Source organism: Callorhinus ursinus, unplaced genomic scaffold (assembly GCF_003265705.2).
Source record: "Callorhinus ursinus isolate GAN/ISIS: 27379988/994484 unplaced genomic scaffold, GSC_fseal_2.0 scaffold62, whole genome shotgun sequence".
NCBI lineage: Eukaryota > Metazoa > Chordata > Mammalia > Carnivora > Otariidae > Callorhinus > Callorhinus ursinus.
Genome location: NW_027397124.1, coordinates 7,006,007 through 7,022,573, shown reverse-complemented (window position 1 = coordinate 7,022,573; position 16,567 = coordinate 7,006,007). Strand labels below are relative to the sequence as shown.

Here is a 16,567-nt window from a genome sequence, read left to right as displayed (position 1 = left end):
AGGGTCAGAGGGAGAAGCAGACTCCCTGCCGAGCAGGGAGCCCGATGTGGGACTCGATCCCAGGACTCCAGGATCATGACCTGAGCCGAAGGCAGTCGCTCAACCAACTGAGCCACCCAGGCGCCCCAATTTCTGCTTTTCATTAGGAATTTTTAGAACAGGGGTCAGCAAACTTTTCTAAAAGGGCCAGATAGTAAAATTTTTAGGCTTGTGTGCCTATACAGTCTCAGCTGTAACTATCCAACTCTCGGTGGAGCACAAAAGCAGTCATACACAAGATGTAAATGAATAAGCATGGCTGTGTTCCACTGAACCTTTATTTAGAAAAACAGAGGGTAGGCCTGTGGGCCTGTTTGTTGAACCTTGGTTTAGATCATTTATATCTAATGTAATTACATATGGATACTTTAAAATCCACTGTCTTGTTTTTTGTTTTCTTTTTGTGCTGTCTGTTTTTGGTTCATTTTTTCTGCTTCTTTTGGATTACTGAATATTTTTCAGTATTCTCTTTTATTTCCTCCATTGGCTTATTAACTACACTTCTGTGTTATTTTTAGTGGTTACTCTAGGGCTTACAATCTGCATCATCTTCTCACATTCTCCCTTCAAATAACATTATGCAACTTGACACATAAACATGAGTTTTATGACAGTATACTTCTATTTCCCCATCTCATCTCTTATGCGATGTTGCTCTGCACTTTCCTTCAAGTTATACACCTCATGCATTTTTGCCTTAAAAGGATCTCTTTATATTGCCACATATTTACCATTTCCAACACTCTTCATTCCTTTGGTGGATCCATTTGGGCAGGCAGGTAAGAGATATCACTTTCCTCTGCCTAAAGAATATCCTTCAGGGGCTTCTGAGTGGCTCAGTCGGTTAAGTATCTGACTCGTGGTTTCTGCTCAGGTCATGATCTCAGGGTTGGGATGTCAAACCACACTAGAACCCAGCTAGAGCCCAGCTAGAGCCCAGCTAGAGCCCTGCTTGGGCTCTGCCTTCAGTGGAGAATCTGTTTCCCCTCTTCCTCTCCCTCTGCTCCTCTCCCTGTTCATGCACCCTCTCCTTCTCCCTCTCTCTCTCTCGTTCTCTCTCTAAAATAAATAAATAAATCTTTTTTTTTAAAGAATATCCTTCAATATTTTTTTGGAATGGAGGTCTGCTAGCAAACATTCTCTCGGCTTTTGTCTGTTGGAAAGTGTCTATATTTCACTTTCTTCTTTGAGGGATATTTGCTTTCTATATAAAATTCTAGGCTGGCAGATGTTCTTCTCTCATTTTGTTAAAGATCTCCCTTTGTCTTCTGGCTCACCTTGTTTATTGTGAGAAATTGGTGATTTTCTTATTTGTATCGCCTGTGTGTCATGTCTCTTTTTTTCTCTACCTGCCTTTAAGATTTCCTTTCAATCTCCAATTTTCAGCAATTTGATTATGATGTGTGTTTTCTTGTTTATCTTACTTGATGTTCATTAACATTTTGGATCCCTGAGTTCATAATTTTCATCTTTTCTCCTTCTAAAACTTGAATGATACATGTATTAGATTATTTGATGTTGTCCCACAGGTCACCACGGCTCTTCATTTTTTTCAATCTTTTCCCCTTTGTGTGTTTTATTTTCAATAGTTTCCGTTGTTATATCTTCGAGTTCTCTGATCTTTTTTCTGAAGTGCCTAATCTATTAAATTCATTCACTGAATGTCTTATTTCAGAGGTTGTATATTTTCAGCGCTAGGTAATTGCTTTATATATTTCATTTCCCTCATTTTATTCATGTTTTTCTTTAAGTCCTTGAGATAAATAAGCATATTTATAAGTTGTTTTAAATTCTCGCCTGGTAATTCAATCAACTGTGTCATTTCTGGGTCTTAACATTGACTGATCTTTCCCCTGGTTATGGGTCACATTCATATGCCTCTTTGCACATACAGTAACATTTTTTTGGATACTAAAGATAATATATGTTACATTTTTAAGTGTCTGGATTGTTTTCTTCCTTTAAGGAGTGTTGGATTTCATCTTGGCAAGTAGTTAATTCTGATTAGCTTGACCCTTTTAAGATTTGCTTTTAAATTGTGGTAGGGAAGTTTGAGAGTCATCTTTATGGTGGAGCTAATTTAATGCTACTACCAAGGCATGGCTTTTCTAGTGTCTTTTGAATGTCCGGGGGTTCACCAACGTTTCACCCCCCTGACTAGTCAGGAATCAAATGTCTCCCAGCCCTGTGTGAGCTCTGTGATTGTACAGGTCCCTGGTAATTGTTTTCTAGCTAGCTTCATGGAGTTTTACTCTTTGCAAGCACAGTTTAAGCCTTTGGCCAAAGACTCCGTGGAATCCCTATGCGGATTTCTGGTGTTCTCCTTCTGGGTGGCCCCTTACTCTCAGGTATTCTTCTCCACAAATTGCAGCTCCCTTAGCCTCTTATCTCTGTCTCCTCCACTTAAATTGCCATCTCCTGCCTGGGTTTTACCTTTCTGGTCTGGCAAGTGACTCTGGGCAGAAAGTCATGGTAATCATAAGACTCCCCTCATTTTGTTTCTATCTCTCAAGCGTCATGATCCCGCCTTGTCTTTTGCCTAACGTCTGAAGATAACGTGCTCATATATTTTGTCTAGTTTTCTAGTTGTTTACAGTGGGAGAGAAAATCTGTTACTCCGTCATGGCCATGCCTGACTTTACATGCAGTTGACTTATTTAATATTGTTCAATTTAGTTTCAAATAAGGAAGTCTGGGGCAAACATATATCTGTAAGACAATCTTGAATTCTAGGAAATTAAAATGTTGGACGGTTCATGGTTAGAGGTGAAGGAACACTCCTATCTGCGTTCTCGTCATAAAGAGCATGGGATTTTTAGAGACAGCTTTAAAATAGAAAACAGGATGTTGGTTTTATATCCTAATCACCCCTCAGTAGCTGGCCTCCCTCAGCCTCAGCCCAGGGAAGCTTTAATTATGGACAATGTCATTCTGTCCCATGTATTACAGAAGTAGGGATATTTGTCATGGGAACCCGGAAACAAGTTAGCATTAGGGTCTGTTTAGGAGAAACGTGACGTTTCATATGTGTACGGGTTACGTGTACCTCTTGCCCATCTTCCAAAGCTATGCCTTCTCCTCACTCCCATACCAAAGTCTATCTCCAAAATTCCAGCTTACCTTCCCCAAACTATTTGGAGAGAATATTTTTATCTATACATATATATAAACATACATATATGTTTACACACAAATAATAATATAATATCAATCTTTATTTTCCTCCAACAGCATAGACCTCTTTAAAGTAGGAGATGTTTCCTGAAAAAGGTGATTGTTGTCTCTTGTATCTAGTCTCTTCTACTTATGTTAATCTTTATTTCTCATCAGCTGGGTATCCGCGTTGGCTTTGGTCACTTCAGAGAGAGGAAGGAGATGTAAACCGTGGGCATGATAGTGATACTGTAGGTGGGAGGCAGGAGATTGCTGGGGAGAGACAGACTTTGAAGCAGAACTAACTTACCTGAAAATAAGTAGTTCTTTCTGTGTAGATTGTTGCTGTTTTCTGTTGTTGATGTGGGAGAATAAGCCATTCAGTTGAACAATGCTTTGCTGTTCAACAGAACCCTTTGACAGCAGAGACTTGTCTATTTAAAGTAAATTGAGCAGAAGCAATTCTTGGCATGGATCCTTAGAAATGCTTGCTCTCTTGACTCATTTCTGCCCCTCTGCTGCCCCTCTGTGGCAATTTCATTGTGTCTTCACACCTCAGCACATCAGGTTCTTGTTTCCCAGCCCCCATCTTCCTTAACGTATTTTCCTAAGCAAATTCAAAGCCGTGTCCAACTAGCACTTTCAAGACATCTCATTAGGGTAACAAAAAGCTACAGCAAAGTGGGACACTGACAAACAAACTACAAGGTCCCCACCACATGGGCCTGAGCACCTTATCTCACCAATGGTACACAGCATCCCCAGCCAAGCAAACTGCTTTACCCCAAACACAAGCCTTCGGTGATGTGTACACTCCTCTGGTGTGCTCCAGTCCTGGCATAATAGAATACTCTCTACTTCTTCCCACTATGTATAGTCTGTTTCCTTCCCACCCCTTGAGGCCCCTCAGGACCCACTTCTCCTAGGAAATAGGCTCCAACAACTTTCAAACACAAACGGTATGTCAGCTCTTACCAAGCATTTGTGCACACAAAATAAAGTGTTTTTAGGTAATTTGAACATGTAACAGATACCAAGCACTTAAGTTTGGATCATCTCTTAATAAATAAATAATTACCTGAAAAATGAACAAAGTACTTATATTTCTTTATCAACCTCATTAGCATATAGTATTCTATAAGCAGGCATCTTTGCTTAAGTGTCTGTGTTGGAAGGAAGTAGTCTAGGACAATAGAAGTTAAGCCCTAGATTTGAATGCAGGCTCATTTACTGAGTATGGACTTCAGTTTAAAAGGCTAATCATGGTACTCAACCATATAGTTGTTCTGAGGCTGAACAGAGATACTACATGAATAGATTTAACGTGAGCTTGACATACAGTAAGTTTTCAATAAAGGTTGGCTCTTACTAATAGCGACTACTATTCTAACTACTCATCTCTCTAGAAATAAGGCAAAAGATTTATAATCTAGCAAAGCTTTAGTTTTCACTGTGTATCAAATGCTAGTGAATTTGCATATTGTCTCAATTTGTTATCACCTATAGGTCCTATCTTTTGTTAATTTTCTTTTGGTTAATAGAAGTTTGTTTTATTTTTTTTAATATTTTATTTATTTATTTGACAGAGAGAGAGATAGTGAGAGCAGGAACACAAGCAGGCGGAGTGGGAGAGGGAGAAGCAGGCTTCCCGCCGAGCAGGGAGCCCGATGAGGGACTCGATCCCAGGACCCTCAGATCATGACCTGAGCCAAAAAGCAGACATTTAACGACTGAGCCACCCAGGTGCCCCTAGAAGTTTGTTTTAAATTAAAAAAAAAAACAAAAAACAAAAACAAACAAACAGATTTAGAATGAATTTACTTAAAAGAAATCTATCATTACCTTTATCTTTTAGCTACGCTTATCTGAAGAAGCAACCTAATTAGCAACTAAACTGGCACACTCAAGAAAAAACTCCATTTTCAACTGAGTTTACAAAATAATTTTGTATTGTAGTGATCCATTTAGGCTAACATTATTCTTTTTGGTTATATTTTTCTGAAAATAAAAATAATGCATTTCTATTGTAAAAAGTTTAGAAATATGCCGTGAAAATTTAAAAGCATTGGCGATCCCACAACTCAGAGCTAAACCTTCAAATATTGGTGACTATGACTATCTTTTTATTTTCTCTCTCAACCAATGCTGTCCAACAGTACTTTCTGTGATGATGGAAATGTTCTCTGGCTATCCACTATGAGAACCACTAGCCATGATAAAGATGCTATAAAGCATCTGAAATGTAGTGAGAGCAGCTGCGAAACTGAAGTTCTAATTGTATCGATTAGTTTAAATTTAAATAGTCCCATGTATCTAATGGCCACCATATTAGACGGTGTAGCTCTAGGAGGATATTTCCTACAATATTGTGAACCTTACACTGGGAACATTTTCCACTATTATGAAATCATGTCAACGCACGATTTTAAATGGCACCTTATTTCATTCTATGGAGGTATTATTATTAATGTGAACACCCCTAATTATAAGTCAATTAGATCTTTTCCATTTGGAAGTAAATTTCCTCTTGTAAACAAAGCTACAATAAACTACTTTGTAAATAAATCTTTGTCTAGATTCATAAGTAGTTCCTTAAGATAGATCCAGAAAGAGAAATTACTAGGCGAAAAGATAAGAACCACTTTAAGGCTCTTGACACATTCTATTAAATTGTTTTCCTGAAAAGCTGAACTCATTATACTCTTACCACGAGCACTGAAGAGTGCCTATGTCATTGCACCCTTGTCAACATGGAGCATTACCTTGTCCTTTAAAAAATCTTTGCTTAGGGGCACCTGGGTGGCTTAGTCATTAAGCATTTGCCTTCAGTTCAGGTCATGATCCTGGGGTCCTGGGATCGAGCCCCGCATAGGGCTCCCTGCTCCGTGGGAGGCCTGCTTCTCCCTCTCCCACTCCCCCTGCTTGTGTTCCCTCTCTCGCTGGGTCTCTCTTTGTCAAATAAATAAATAAAATCTTTAAAAAAATAAAAATAAAAATCTTTGCTTAATTGAAAAATAAAAATGATATCGGATGGTGTAGGCTTTTGTGTCTTTGATTGGTGGTGGTGATGGGCAGAGAGACGGACTTCCCAGATTCCCTTTGAAGGGAAGATGTCTGGCTCCAGTGGCATCTGTATGATTTGCAGACAGTTTACCTGGCACCTCCTTTAGTGTTGTCTTCGCTGCAGAGGAGTGCCCCATCCAACATTGTGCCCCTCTGGGGCAGTCCACACCCAGGGACTAAGTGAGGGGGAGTCATAAAGACTTAGCCATTTGGGCACCACTTGGGCAACTTCGATGGGCCTGCATCACAACAGGACACATCCATCTACCCAGTCCAGCTTTTGCCCCTTTTCTTTCACAGATGTGGATCTCTTATAAATACTCTGCACCCCAAGCCCATGTCTGCACCCCAAGCCCATGTCTGCATTTACTTCTGAACAACCCACCGTGCAACAGAAGTGGTGTTGCAAAAAATTTATTTGCCTTTTTCTGTCATGTTTGCCTGGAGGATTTTGAGGCCACTTCTGGGCAAGCAGGAAAGAATGCTAAGACCAGTGAATTCATTGGCAATCAGAAGATCTGTTTATGTCAGAAAGCCATAGAAAAACTAACAAAGACTAATGTGTCTGACATAAAAATTTTTGCATATAAAAAACAACTTGGATTGATTTTTTTATGCAAAAAACTGGAAATTTAAATAGACAGGTTTACTATTTACTTATAAAGGATCGTGTGTGTCAAAGCATCCTAAGTAGAGAAAACACTGTACTATCCTCTTACTTATGTATTTCTTTAGGACACAGAAAACATTCTCTGCCTGTGTCTATTCTAAACACATTTCCAAAAACCCTATAGGACCGAAATTTCAAGAAGCCCAGATGTGGCTACTCTAGAAATTAAAAAGAAAATTCTTTGATTTGTGAAGAAGCTCAACAAAAATAAGAATATGGTTCATAGTTCTTCCCACCCTCCTGTTCCAACAAACAGTGAGAAAAGTAAAGAAAACCTGACCAGGGCTTCCCCTCAAATAACAGTCTCAGCTAATACTATTCTCCTCTCTCTTATAGCCTTGATCACGGATGACCTCACAGATGCAATTATCTGTGCCAAGAAAATTGCTAAAGAGACAGAAGGGATGAACTATTGGTAAGAGTCTTTCCTTGGCAGACTTTGGCTGACGTGTCCCAAACCGACAGTGTCCATTCATCACGCCCAGCGGGGCACTGACAAACTCACCTCTGCAGAGAGGTCCGACAACGTTAATGTGACCTTGTCTCTACCCTGCCCCGTGAGTGTGTGGGTGGACAGTGAACACGGCGAAAGGGGTTTCTACGGGGACGAGAGACGGTATGAGTCATGGTCGTTTGCAGTTGTTTTTCACATTAAGGTATTCCAAACAACAGAGCAAGAAGTGCTTTCTAATGTGAATTGCCGGTGAAGGCAATACACAAGAGCAGAAAAGGTTGAGTTTGCTCTCCACTTGGACAAGATCTTGGAGGGCTAGGGCAACATTTTGGGGGGGGGCAGAGAACAGGCAGCAGTGAGAGAAAGATGACCATGTCAGTTACACCATACATTAGCAGGAAACTTCCCGAGGACGGTGCAGAGACATGGTTTCTGGTGCTCGAAGTAATCTGAGGCTGGGTTTCCTGTGAACATTGCTAACCAGGTCACCCACTTGGGGAACCCAAATTTTCAGAAGTGGGTGTTGAACTAAATGACCCATCCTTATAAAAGTTGTTTACCTGTTATTAAGGTTAATAAGGGCTAGGAGAAAATCTAGGAGAGAAAAGTCTTAAGGCAAAAGGATAGGGTCGTTAGATCTCAGAAACAAAACTAAATCCTGGGCACCGCTTATAGTTTTGGTTAATTACCTATGCTTTTGAACCTACGAATATTTGGGTTGTCGTGCTTCTTTCTGTTGCTCCTACTTCCCTCTCCTCCTTAGGCAAGGCTGGAAGAAACACTGTGAGGGCAAAGACCTGTCGGAGTGGAAGAAGGGATGTGAGGTTTCATGAATTGGAACTGGACCCAGGATGCTCTGCAACCACTCCCTAGGATTTGTCACCCTTTCCCCCTTCCTCCCAATGTTCCTTCTCGAAGTTGGAGAGGGAAAACTAATTTATAGTTTTAAGGAAATAAATATTTCTATTTAACTATCTTCACCCTGACTCTGTTTAAGTGATGTCATAAAAGCACAGTGGTGAGATTTGAAGTCACTTGCAAAACGTTCTAGCCCTAGAAGGAACAAACTTCCCACTTCATTCTAAGGATTACTGGCTCCTGTGGCCTTGAAATGGCTTTTCATTTAAAAAGAAGACTCCCGGGGCACCTGGGTGGCTCAGTCAGTTAAGCAACTGACTCTTGGTTTTGGCTCAGGTCATAGGGTCGAGCCCCTCATTGGGCTCCACACTGTGTGGAATCTGCTTGGGACTCTCTGGTCCTCTCCTGCTGCCCCTCCCCCCTGCTCTCTCTCTCTCACTCTCTCTCTCAAATAAATAAATAAATATTAAAAGAAGAAGAAGAAGAAGACTCTCAAATCAAGGAGAGCAGTAGATGAATGACCATAGTTTGCTGACCTCTTTCCTGAAGGATTAGGTCATTCTTCTCTTGGTCAGCAGACCCACGATCCCTCCTCAACTCACCACTGCCAGAGAGAATGTTCCTGTGAGATGCAGACATTCCTGATGGACACTCTAATGGAAATAAGTGGGTGAAGTTGCAGCTCTCATTATTAATGTTAAGAGAGTTCCCCACGTTCCAACATCTATTGAAATTATATCTATCAAATTCAAAACTAACATCATCATGGCAAAATTGCTTCCAGCCTTAGACCTATAGATTTTATTTGTTCAGGAAACTGGTGACTATCTGAAGGACACTTCATTACCTGTAACACTGAGCTGAGGAGCTCAGATCCCAAAGAGCTGTTCCCAGAATGCCCTCTGTTCCATGCAGGGACAACCCACAGGGCAGGGCAGCTCTGCTCTGCTGAGTTTTCTCTCTTCTGTTCTCCATCCTGCTGGGGCAGAGGTGGCTGGGGCTGCCATATTGCAACGTTACATAGCAAGCTCAAGTTGAATGCAATCTGACCTCAAGAATGCACTCAGTTAAGGTTTGTTAAAGAAATGGTTATGCCTACAAATAAGTTTCCCACTTAGAAGAAAGTCCCCATTGGTCAGGCTGATGGGTTTTGTGATAGCACCTAATTGACCCATAAACACTCTCTCATTGCCAACTGCCTGGGCTCTGCCATTGGCTCATGTCACATCCTGGCTTCACTTGCAGGCAGAGGCTTTAAAAAAGTCTGAATTGCTACTTGCCAAAAGAATATAAACATTTCATATGGGTCTAAACAAACAGAATCCAGTGACAATTTAACAGGCATTACAAACCATGGGGAAAAAAAAGTTTTAGAAACTCACAGAAGAATTGAAAAAGAATTCTATAAGATGGCTGAAGAAAATGTGAAAAATGTTGAATCCATTAAGTTGCACTAAATCAACAATTTACGCTTCAGCAAGTCCATAAATATGCATCTTTCATTATTGTTGTCCTGTTATCCATCTGCCTTGTCCCCCGCTGCCCCAATTCTTAGCCAAACCTCCTCCATTAAACCGGTGATACCGTGTTCATGACCAAGGTTGGCATGGGACCCCTCAGCTGCACAAACACCAGGGGAAAGACTAAACAAACAAAAAAACCACTCGACTCCAAAAAAGAAGTGCTTTGAAATTATAAGTGAAGAGAGGTTGGCTGGCCCTACAATTTGATCTATCTTTTCACAAAACTCAACATTTCTAAGCATGTAATCCTACTATTTCTGTCCCTAAATGTTTCATTTATTAAGTATTTCCATAAAGATTTAGGATAAAAAAATTGCATTGTCCTGGATAATTTTTCATAATTAATGCTCTCAGAAATTCAAGAAGAAAATATTGTACCTGTTCCTGAGTTATCTTTATTTAACAAAGGTATCTTGAAACAACAACTGAAATGTATATTCCCTTTTACAGTTTCCAAGATATTTGGAAATAGATTCTCCATTTCTCCTCACAGACACCTTAGCAGCAGCTTAGCAGATGTCACTGCGTGGACAGCTGGATATTAGGGTTTGGAGAACTGCTTAGGTAGATACGTTCTTTCTCTGGAGACTCAGCTCTGCCTGGCTCTTGGGACCCCTCCCCCAGTGTCTGTCCCTGTGTTTCCCAGCTCGTTCTCTGTCATTCCTCAACACTTTCTGTCTGGTTCAACCATTTTTTTCTTGATGCCTCCTGAACCCATATACCATTTCCCCTTGGACGTCTGCTCCTTGGTTTTCCCCAAACCCGGAAGACAGTGCCACTTCCCAATAGCCTTTTCAAGCCCCACCTAGCCTACAGGAAGCCTCTCTAGTCCTCCAACCTCCAAACAGTCTTTTCTCTATGATCTTTCCCAACTGGAAACATATGGGATCATAGAAGGAATACAAACAAGACATTGCATTTGGAACATTTTTATTTTCAAATCAGGTTCACATCCAATATTTCAAATGCTCCTCACAACTACCTTGGGACACAGTGTAACATAATCTTTACTTTATACAGAAGTAACTGAGTTATCAAAAGTGTGACTGTCTCCATAGTGCCACAGTGGGGAATCGAGGGTAAGCCTGCCACCCTATAGGAATCCTCAGAACTCAGTGAAAAAACAGTGGCCTAGTTTCTTTAGGGACAGGGAGTGCCTGAGCCCCTCATCTGTGTTCATCACCCACCTCTTTGAGTACCCCAATATAGCAAAAACGTTAGCCAGGCCTAGAAAGATCTAGAAGAAGAGAGTAGGAAATGCTCTCACCCAAAATTTAATCTCTTCGAGGTGAATTAAAGAAATAAAGACTCCATTAGGAGACCAAGAAATATTTCCTCTGTCCTCCCAAAATAGATGGAAAATCATTTCTGAATTTCTGAAACTTGAAACAAGAAACATGTATTGCTTTTCCCATCAAAAAATTTACATTTTTAAAATTAAAACATGAAAATTATTTCTTCCAATGGCCATGTCTTCCAAACGGCCACTTCAAGCCCGCTCCCCTGGAGTCAGGGTCCGCATTTCCTCTGTGGGGCCGCTAGACAGAAGAGTACATACAGCCAAGGAAGCGCTCTGGACATGACCATCATCCAGGTCAGCCGCTCTAGGGAGCATCCAGCTGCTGGAAGTTCCACACATGGAACGGTCAAGGGATGGACATCCTCACAGCTTGTTTGCACAGAAGGCTCTTCCCTGGGGGAGCTGAGGATCCAGGAGGAAACCTGACTGTAGCAGAATCATCTGGAACACAACAGGGCGCCCCGAGGGACCCGGGGCAGCTACACGGCACTGTGACTCGGAGAGGTGACTCTGCATCTCCCGCATTTTCCTTCCTCACTTTTCCAGTTCGTTCACAGTGCAGGAGGGGGTGGGAAAGAGACACTCGGAAACTGTCCTAAATCACGGACACAGCAAGCATATCTGTTTAATCTGATCCTTCTGTAACAGCACAAAGGGGGGAAACAGAAGGTCAGAAGCTAATAAACAGTCTCACAGAAGAGGGGAAGGGAGGAGAGAGACAAAGCCGATATTTTGTTACATGAGGCGGCAACTCCAACAACTTTCGCCACGGGGGCCCCCTTCCTGGTGCACAGCCCAGACCCAGCACTGCGTCTCAAGCGGGGGCCTTTGCGCCGCCTTCGTTTTCATAACTTTATCCGTTGGGCCCTGATTATAACCAGAATCCTTATTCATGTGGAACATATAGAAAATAGTTTTCCAAACAATAAAAATATTCTCACCACTCAACGATAACTGCTATTAATACTCTTGGCTTTTCTTCTGTTTTTTTTTTTCTACTTTTTATAGGATTGGAATCAGAATTTTAATTTTGTAACCTAATCTTTTCACTGAACATACCACACGGATTTCCCCCAATTAATATTTGCCAAAATATGGTGCCTACGAACAGCAACACAATGGCTAGGCTGCTCCATAATTTCCCTCTGTCCTCCCTTGTTGGGTACCTGGCTCAACCAGCAACGTTTTCAAGCCTGGGACTCTAGGCCAAGTTCTGGAAAGGGCTCTTTCTTTTCTCACTGCTCATTCTCCTCCAGACTTCACCAAAAGCCCTCCGCACGTGATTTTTCTGGGGCCCATCTTTCCATGGACTTCTTGACTGCTCTGGGGAGAACCTGGATCGAAACTAGAAATAGACTGGACCACGGTTTCCAATAAAGATCCATCATCTGCCATTTGGCCCCACATTGAGAGAAAAAAAAAAAAATGAAAGTCTGTACTGTCCTGAAAAATCCAAAGCATGTGGTTAGCCATGTTGTTTCACCTCCTGCAAAATGGGAAGAAACCCACGGCACAGATCAGGCTTCACAAAATAAAATCAGTGGGGCGCCTGCGTGGTGCAGTCGGTTAAGCACCGGACTCGGTTTGGGCTCAGGTCATGATCTCAGGGTCGTGAGATCGAGCCCCGCATCTGGCTCTGTGCTGGGCATGCAGCCTCCCTCTCCCTCTGTCTCTCCCCCCCACGCGCTCTCTCTCTCTAAAATAAATACACAAATCTTCAAAAAAAAATTGGTTACTATTATTTTATTTCTACATTTTTCTCTCTTCAGTATGTTTAACAGGTGATTTCTAACAGGTACGGCAGACACTTCAATAGGATGAATTACACTTGGTGTGAAATAATGGCATTTCCGAAAAGGGAAGGGAGAGATCTTTCCTGAAAGAAGCTGCCAATAAAACCTTGGCTGCATTTGTTTTACTGAGGTCCCTGCAGCTGAGATTTTCAAGCCACAGGGTAAAAAGTTAAAAGCGCTCTCGAGTCCCTTGCCTGCTCACTACCACGCCCCCGTTGGCAGCCTAACTCTTGGTGAGGAAGAAAAAATAAATCTATAGTTGCCTTGAAAAGCATTCATGCAAAATAAAGCCCAGATTCATAAGTAATCGGACTTCTGCATCACTTTTCAAAACAGTATCCTGTTACGAGCTAAAGCAAACAGAGTGGTTTCAACCCCAAGAACTGACAGGCAGTGCAGAGGGCAGATTGGAAAAGATTAAATATTTGTGCAAAACGCCACATCCCCTTCACAAAGAGCCGCCTGAGTCTGGAATAAAAGGAAATGGGAAGCAGAGGAAGGGGATCCAGGAACTGAGAAGAGAGCCTTATCTTTCCAGAGGAAGGATTGGTTTTGGAGGAGTTGGTGGGGAAGGGGAGAGGGGCAGAAATGAGGCGGGGGCGGGTGCCAGCGCTCAGGTCACTGCTTGCGCCCGAGGCTGCACTTTTGACCCGTGCAGGGGAGTCAGGCCACAGGGGCTCAGGGGAAGATGGAAACAGGCTGGCGAGAGTTTCGAGGCTGCCAGGCTGTGGTGGCGGAGAAGCAAGAAAGAGGCACACTGGGAGAAACCCACCGTCTGAGCAGTATTATGTTAATTTGTAAGGGTGGGAGGAGAGGAGGGTGGCCAGGGCCGAGGCCAGCGAAGCGCACTGTGCAAATTGGCAGTCCAAAGGCCCGCCAGTGGAGCAAAGGACAGACCAGAAAAGGGGGGTTTTAGAAAATTGTTTAAAAACAGCAGTTTCGAGCTCTGCTGACAGTCTATCAAAGCTGGATTCTGCTTCTGAGACGTTTTAGTGTCTGCCAGGAACTTCGAATTAAAAAAAGGAAAAACCTCATACAATAGAGCATTCTGTGTAAGCAGTAGGGAGATTGCTGATAAGATGAAAATCTTTTAGGAATTGGGTTTTTTTTCCGTGGACTTTGGAGTTCCTCAGGGCCCCACCACGAAGACCAACACAGGGCACTCCCCAGGAAAAAACAGCGTCCGGAGCCCTTTGAACATAGCTCAAGTGACCCATGTTCAAGGAGGAGAGCCCATGGGAAGCACAGCCTGTGGTCCCATGTGCTGGCTTAGAGACAACACTAGAAGCAGCGGTTCTCAACCCTGGATGAGGCATCCGGAGGCTTTAAAAAAAAAAAAAACACGCCAAAACCCAGGTCTGGCTCCCTTGCGCTAAGCTGGGCTCCCTGAGGGTGGAGCCCTGAAGTGGGTAATTTTTTTTAACTCCCCAATTCATTCGAATGTGCAGCCAGGGCCACGAAGCCTAAGCAAGAGACTTTAAAGGGGCCCTGCCGTTGCACCCAGTCTCCCCACTGGAAGAAGAGTTTCAAGTACCCCCATCTTCCAGCTGTATCCCGGGTCCTCAAGAAGTCACGTGCCTGGGAAGGCTTAGAGCCAATCCCAGGATCTGAGGAGTTGAACCTAGTCATCAGAGCAGATGGGGTGTGGGGGGGTGCGGAGGGGGATAGAAATCGTCCAACTGCCAACAAATATTTAAGCAACCACCACATGCCAGGCTCTATGGTGTAAAGTGTGGATAGACATTATGGCAGGAGATCCCAAGGCTCTGAGTGTTCTGGGCAGGGAAGGGTGGCTGAACTGTGCACAGCCTGCAGTCTGCAAGCACAGAGAATGTTAAAGCACCATTTTCAAAAGGGTCTATATATAAATGCAAATATAAAATAAGCACATGTCAAGGATTTTATTCAACTCATTAATTAATGAGAAAACCAGTAAGACCTTAAGACTGGTTGAAAGAGATTTGAAGAGCTAGGTATTTATAGGCAATTTACAAAAGGAATATTATGGTCAGATTGCTGGGTTAGATCTAAAATTAATACCTTAAAGGAAATAAACTATATCCTTTGAGGGTTCTTTCTTTTCTTTTCTTTCTTTTTTTTTTTTTTTCTGCCAGACAGATGACTTGCCTCTCTACTAAAGAAAAAATCTACAGCTTAATAGGTAACTTCACTGAGTCTGGGAATTTTTAACAACAGTGAACAGTGAGTTGAGGAAGCACATTGCCCTAGCTAATCCTCAGGTGGGCTTTTGCCCCATGGGACAGTGCAAGGACATGCTGCCCACCTGTCAGCCTTATTTCCAAGTTTTTGATCATTTTTCTTGATCGTGAGCGGCGTGGCCAGACTGCAGGTCTGGGGAAGGAAGGCTGAGCTGGTAGCTGCAGGGTCACCCGAGAGAGCCCCGAGCCCAAGCCGCGGCACACCCAGCTGGGGCCAGCTGGTCCAGGTGCCCAAGTAGCCTGCTGGGGCGGTGCCCACACATCAGCTGGGGCCTCCAGCCCCTGAAACTTCTGGGCAAATGGATTCAACCCCACACAGTCTTGGAAAGCCTCAGGCCTTCTGGAGATCTCTGAGAATTCCTGAGGAGTTCATGCTGCCTTGGCGCAGGACTCCCGCTCCCGCTGGCTGGTCCCTGCAGCGATCCTCGCGGGTCTCAGGGACAGAAAACGTGTCCCTTTCTTTAATGTGCACAGCGCGAACATAAAATAAGACCCAACCATATAAGACATTGATACGGACTTTACTAGAAGGCTTAGGTGGATAGAAAGGTTTAGATCTGCTTCCTTTCCCTGGTCTTTCCTTCTCTAGTCTCTTCTCTCTCTGACTAAAGGACCTATTTACCCCTCCTTTTTTTTTTTTTTTGACCTTTAAAAAACTTTAATTACCATTTTAATAGAGTATTTGACATGCCTTGTAAGAGTGCTATAATCATTCTTATTTACGTTATTATATACTCTGGGTTTCTGCTAGAGGCTCCAGCGGTGGGGGGGGGGGGCCCTTTTTGCCTTTTTTTTAAAGCATCTTGACGGCTAATAACTCAGATGTTCTGAGTTTTATCTCCTCTTTAAGCAGATGATTAAAAAGTAGTCTGAAATGAAGTTTGATCTCTCCTCTAAGAAAAATTTTGGTGTCGGCTGATAAGAAAGCAGTATTTCTATCCACTTCAACAATGATTATATGTATAATATATAATGTATACAATGATTATATATATTATATATGATATATAATTTATACATATTATATATACACACACACACAGTTGACTCTTGAGCCTAAGGATTCAACTAAGTGCTGTTTCTATATATATATATATATATATATAGAGAGAGAGAGAGAGAGAATATATATATATATATATATGTTGCTGACCCTTGAACAAAGGGGGGGGTTAGGCATGGTGACCCCTGTGCAGTCAAAAATCTGCATATAACTTTTGACTCCCCAAAACAACTACAAATAGCCTATTGTGGACCAAAAGCTTTACAAATAACATAAACATATTTTGTATGTTACGTGTATTAGATCCTGTATCCTTGCAATAAAGTAAGCTAGAGAGAAGAAAATGTTAAGAAAAGCATAAGGAAGAGAAAATACATTTACAGCACTGTTCTGTATTTATTGAAAAAAAATCTGTACATGGACTCGCACAGTTCAAATCCCAGTTGTTCGAGGGTCAACTGTAATTTATGTATATAATAAAGTCCCCTCTCC

General features: G+C 42.3%; 1 protein-coding gene across 1 annotated transcript in view; it reads left to right on the top strand.

Moving 5' to 3' along the window:
- LOC112834400 (lysozyme-like protein 1) overlaps positions 1-8,359 on the top strand; it is a 14,060-nt gene extending 5,701 nt beyond the window's left edge. Inside the window, exons 3-4 of the mRNA XM_025885858.2 lie at positions 7,262-7,340; positions 8,143-8,359. Of these exons, the coding sequence (XP_025741643.1) occupies positions 7,262-7,340; positions 8,143-8,212 (149 nt within the window). The 3' untranslated portion in view covers positions 8,213-8,359. The remainder of the gene's footprint in view (positions 1-7,261; positions 7,341-8,142) is intronic.
- Positions 8,360-16,567: the final 8,208 nt, after the last annotated feature.